At 41.6% G+C, this 4,064-nt stretch overlaps 1 protein-coding gene across 1 annotated transcript; it reads right to left on the reverse strand.

The window, feature by feature from the left end:
• Positions 1 to 414: 414 nt before the first annotated feature.
• Positions 415 to 3,535, reverse strand: LOC130995869 (ninja-family protein AFP2-like). Its single transcript, XM_057921339.1, has 2 exons — positions 2,087 to 3,535; positions 415 to 959 (listed from the first exon to the last, which is right to left on the reverse strand). The coding sequence occupies exons 1-2, from the start codon at positions 2,778 to 2,780 to the stop codon at positions 574 to 576; spliced, it is 1,080 nt and encodes a 359-aa protein (XP_057777322.1). The 5' UTR covers positions 2,781 to 3,535; the 3' UTR covers positions 415 to 573.
• Between the last annotated feature and the right edge of the window lie 529 nt (positions 3,536 to 4,064).

The raw sequence follows: 4,064 nt of genomic DNA on the forward strand, positions 1-4,064 counted from the left end.
ATAATTGTTCCATATTTTCTGCTCATGATTTCTTTTCGCCCACTATCTTTATTCTACTAATTTTACTGTTTATTTTCATCCCTTTAGCAAAGTAGTTATCTTTCCTTTTCTCGAATTAAAATTTTCCTTCTCTTCTATGAATTATTTTTCCATCAGATCTACTAAAGATTTTGTTTCTTAAAAGCTTGTCATTTTCCATTCACAATCTCCGGGGCTGCTTGAAGCTCCAAAATTATTTTATTTTTAAAATCTATAAGGTGGCCGTCGGAATTTTTCTGTAATTTCCGGCACCACTATTTTTCTGATTCCGTCGCTAATTGCATGCACATTTTGTACTCACTATCAAAACTACAATTTATTCTTGAAAACAAGAAGCCAAAAATTGAAATGAAGTCTATGGTGAGTCTGCGAAGATGAAACCAAAAATTTTCTGCATTTTTTCTTGTATGATTTGATACCCCATGGAAACAATTGTTCCACATAGTCATAAATGAAATCCAAGAACTCATGAAAAGGAAAAGAAAAGCCGCTACTCTATGAATGCTGACAGGAATTCACCCCTAAATTTGAACATCACACCATTGAAGAAGCATTAGGGTTTACTACGATGTGCTTGAGCGGGTTGTGTACATCGGTGCCACCTGCGTGCACGATGAACTCTGCCGGAGAGTGGAAGGTGCCGTGGCATATGCACATTATTCTAACATCCTCGCCCTTACCGTATTTGTACAGTATCCCGTCCACCCTCCTCCCGTTAGGCCCGTCTCCCTTTGTAAAAACGCAAGGCATGTCCTCTGCCCCGACTCCCCTGCCTCGGGCTCTTGGGGTTTTAGATGATGGACTCTCCATGTCAGCTTTGCTCGTGGTGGTTTCTCGTGCTTTTGCTGCAGACGAGCCTACGATATCCTGACTGCCTGCTGCAGATTGGATGCTGCCTGGGCTCAGCTCGCCACTGGATCCTGAAACAGATGTGTTTTAGCAACATTTCAACTGACATCACATTAATTAAGCAGGTCTACTTAGTTTTAATCAAGAACATCGAAAGACAAGCACCCATCAAATAAGTATTACATAAAGCGTGTGCCGGGTTGTTTCATCTCTTTCTGTTCTGAGCAACGAGTAGCAATCATAGTCGGTGTTATGCACTGCCCAAATCATCGAGTGTAATGACGCCAAAATAGTGTTGGTGGAGTGGAGTGGAAGCAGGCCCACTGTGTTGGTTGGTACATAAGCTTATCATCTCTATGGAACATGGGAAGCAATCCTATCCAACATGTGCAACTCATGGATGACTTTTCCGACTGCAATTGTTGGACCAAGACTTATCATACTTGTCCAAAAATAAGCAACCCCGCAGATCCATCTCTTACCCAACACCATATCCAGGTACGTGTTCGTCAACTTGGGTGCAACCACAATAAGCACGATAAGATGGTAACGATACGCAGTAAAACAGAGTTCCCAATCCTGCTAAGGTTTCTGAGACAATTCATTAACCAACCTACCACTTTCAAGGCCTGCAACCTTTCCTATTCTCACTTGTATGTCTCCTCAGAAGAGCCGACTAAAGAAAATACAAAAATCATCCCTCTCGAGTGACTTATCTTTCATACCCCTCCCTCATGTCAAACTTGAATTTTTCATGGGATTATCAGAATGTTTATTTGTTTTTTACAGGGCAAACTAAACCTAGTTTCTAAGGTTTCCCACGCCTCTTTTTGAGGAAAGGATAATTAATTGCACAAGTGATACATAATAAACACAAGAGATGAGTCACAAAATTACAGCATTTTAACCAGAGATTGTGGTTTAAATCACAAATACAATTCAATAGATATCATGATAATTATGAAGGAATAAAAGCATGTTCCAGATAGAAAGTTGATAAATGTAGGCCAACCAATCACCCACCCCCGCAACAATAAGCATCAAAATACAGCAGCACTTGCACTGCTGCTTTGACTTAGAAATCGACACACCAAAAGTAACAAATCAGAATTAGTAAGATTCAAAGTAATTTATGAAAACATCAGCATCAGCATTTAGATGTCAAAATATATTTCAGCAAAATCCAAGAAAATACTACCTTGTAAATTCTCCGATATGGTAGAGGAGCTGCCCCCTTTGGATTCGACGGAGCCCTGGCCGCCGCCGCCATAACTTGCCTTTCCTTTCCCCAATTGCGAAGATCCCGACCTCTTTAGAGCCTTCTCTCTGTCCAACCTCGCCCTCAGATTCATCTCGATTTCCTTTTTATCCTCCACACTCAAGCTCAAGTTCCCACTTCCGCCGCCGCCGGCACCTTCTCTCTCGCTCCTCAAACTCCTCTGCTTCTCGGACCTCCTCCGCTTGGCTTCCATTCTCCTCAGAGTCTGCAGCTCCTTCCTCTTCCTCCACTCCTCCTCCGTCTCCACCGGCAGCGAAGCGGTCCTCGCGAGGCCGCCGTGCGCCGCCGTGGCGTCATTATCGTCCCTCACCACAGGCAGGCAGCTTGCTATCGAGGAAGAGCGCACCAACTTCTTGTCCACCCCGAATCTCCCCCCCATTGACAACCCAAGATTCAACTCAATCTCCTCCTCTTCTTCTTCATCTTCATCTCTGGCGCCGCCGCGCTCGCTGCCGCTGCCCATGAACCTCTGCAACAAGTCTCTAGAAAACCTCTTTGCCGAAATATCTAGAGATAGATTCTCCATTTCCAATGTTTTTTTTCTGTCGCCTTTATCCCCCATATATAGCTCTTTAGCTGTACACATATTCGAGCACTCCATCATCCAACTCATGCGACCGCATATGCAAAATTGTTATGTTTGACTGCATATTAACGCCAAGATTTGATTTTTTTTTTTTTTGAATGATTTTCAACCTACAAACAAGGAAGTTAACCTGCGGCCCAGTTGAGAAAGATTCATGAAAGAGGAGAGGATGAGGATGAAGCTTCAAGATTTTAATACTGAGGAAAGTCCGCAATCAATCAATCCACAATGAGCAAAAAGGAAGAGATGAATCAGACAAGTGGCGAAGTCAATAAAATAGCCCAAAAGAAAGGTGAAAAGGAGACATTGCAGAGAGAGAGAGAGAGGTAGCAGAAGACGGGAGAGAGAGAGAGCGGAGGTCGGAAGACGGGGGGAAGTAAAGTAAGAGAATGACGAAAAAGACCTCGTCCACAGACACATAGAGAGAGAGGGTACTTGGAAAGGACAAGTGGCGGAGGAGAGAGAGAGAGCGAGGAAGGTGACACGTTGGTCTGACTGAATTGGCCCTTTTTTGGTGCTGTCCTCTAATCAAAGTGTCTTGATAGCTAGTGTTCCAGATGGGTAGTGCTACGCTGTGCTCCACCCCACTGCACACCTCTCCCATTTCTACGGCTCTGATGATTTTTCACAATTACTCTACCCTCCAAATCGTCTTACTTTTTGGCTATCCCACTACAACTTGATCATATAATCATGATGCCCGAATCTTCATTGATTTGCTCCATAATTTAACATGGATATTCCTAATTATATCCTCAAATTTATAAATTCCTAAGCTTCGGATGCAAATATATGTGATTGCTAACATGCTAGCTATATGTTCGAAGTTTTCTTCTCTTTTTCATAGACGTTCTCGACATTTTGCAATAAACCTATTTAACCTATTTAAAAAGTCATTTCAAAGTTTTTATATTCTCACATTTGTAAATAAATATGCCAAATTTATAGGAATGAAAATCCAATTTTATTATGTTAATTATGAATAAAGCATAATTTTACTATATATAAGCATAAACATATTCTCATTTGAAAATTAATTTTAATCATTCATTAATCAATATATATAGACTAGACTAGATTGGTTTTCAATTAACGAAATGAATATATAATACTCCCTCCGTCCGCAATATCGTTTCCACATTGTGGATGGCACGGGTTTTAAGAAAAGTGGTGGATTGTAGTGGATATGTAGTGAGTGGAGTTTGGGTCCCACAATTGTTGTGAGTGGAAGTTTGTGGACCCTACTTCTATAAATGGAAGTGGAAACGATATCGCGGACGGACCGAAATGACAAATGTGGAAACGATATTG

This window comes from Salvia miltiorrhiza, chromosome 7 (genome assembly GCF_028751815.1).
Source record: "Salvia miltiorrhiza cultivar Shanhuang (shh) chromosome 7, IMPLAD_Smil_shh, whole genome shotgun sequence".
NCBI classification, from domain to species: domain Eukaryota; kingdom Viridiplantae; phylum Streptophyta; class Magnoliopsida; order Lamiales; family Lamiaceae; genus Salvia; species Salvia miltiorrhiza.

Excerpts from the sequence above, each read along its gene's own strand:
- LOC130995869 (XM_057921339.1), bottom strand. The coding sequence starts at position 2,780 with ATGAGTTGGATGATGGAGTGCTCGAATATGTGTACAGCTAAAGAGCTA. Across the intron at positions 960-2,086 it reads CATATCGGAGAATTTACAAG|GATCCAGTGGCGAGCTGAGC; the intron begins GTAGTATTTTCT and ends CATCTGTTTCAG.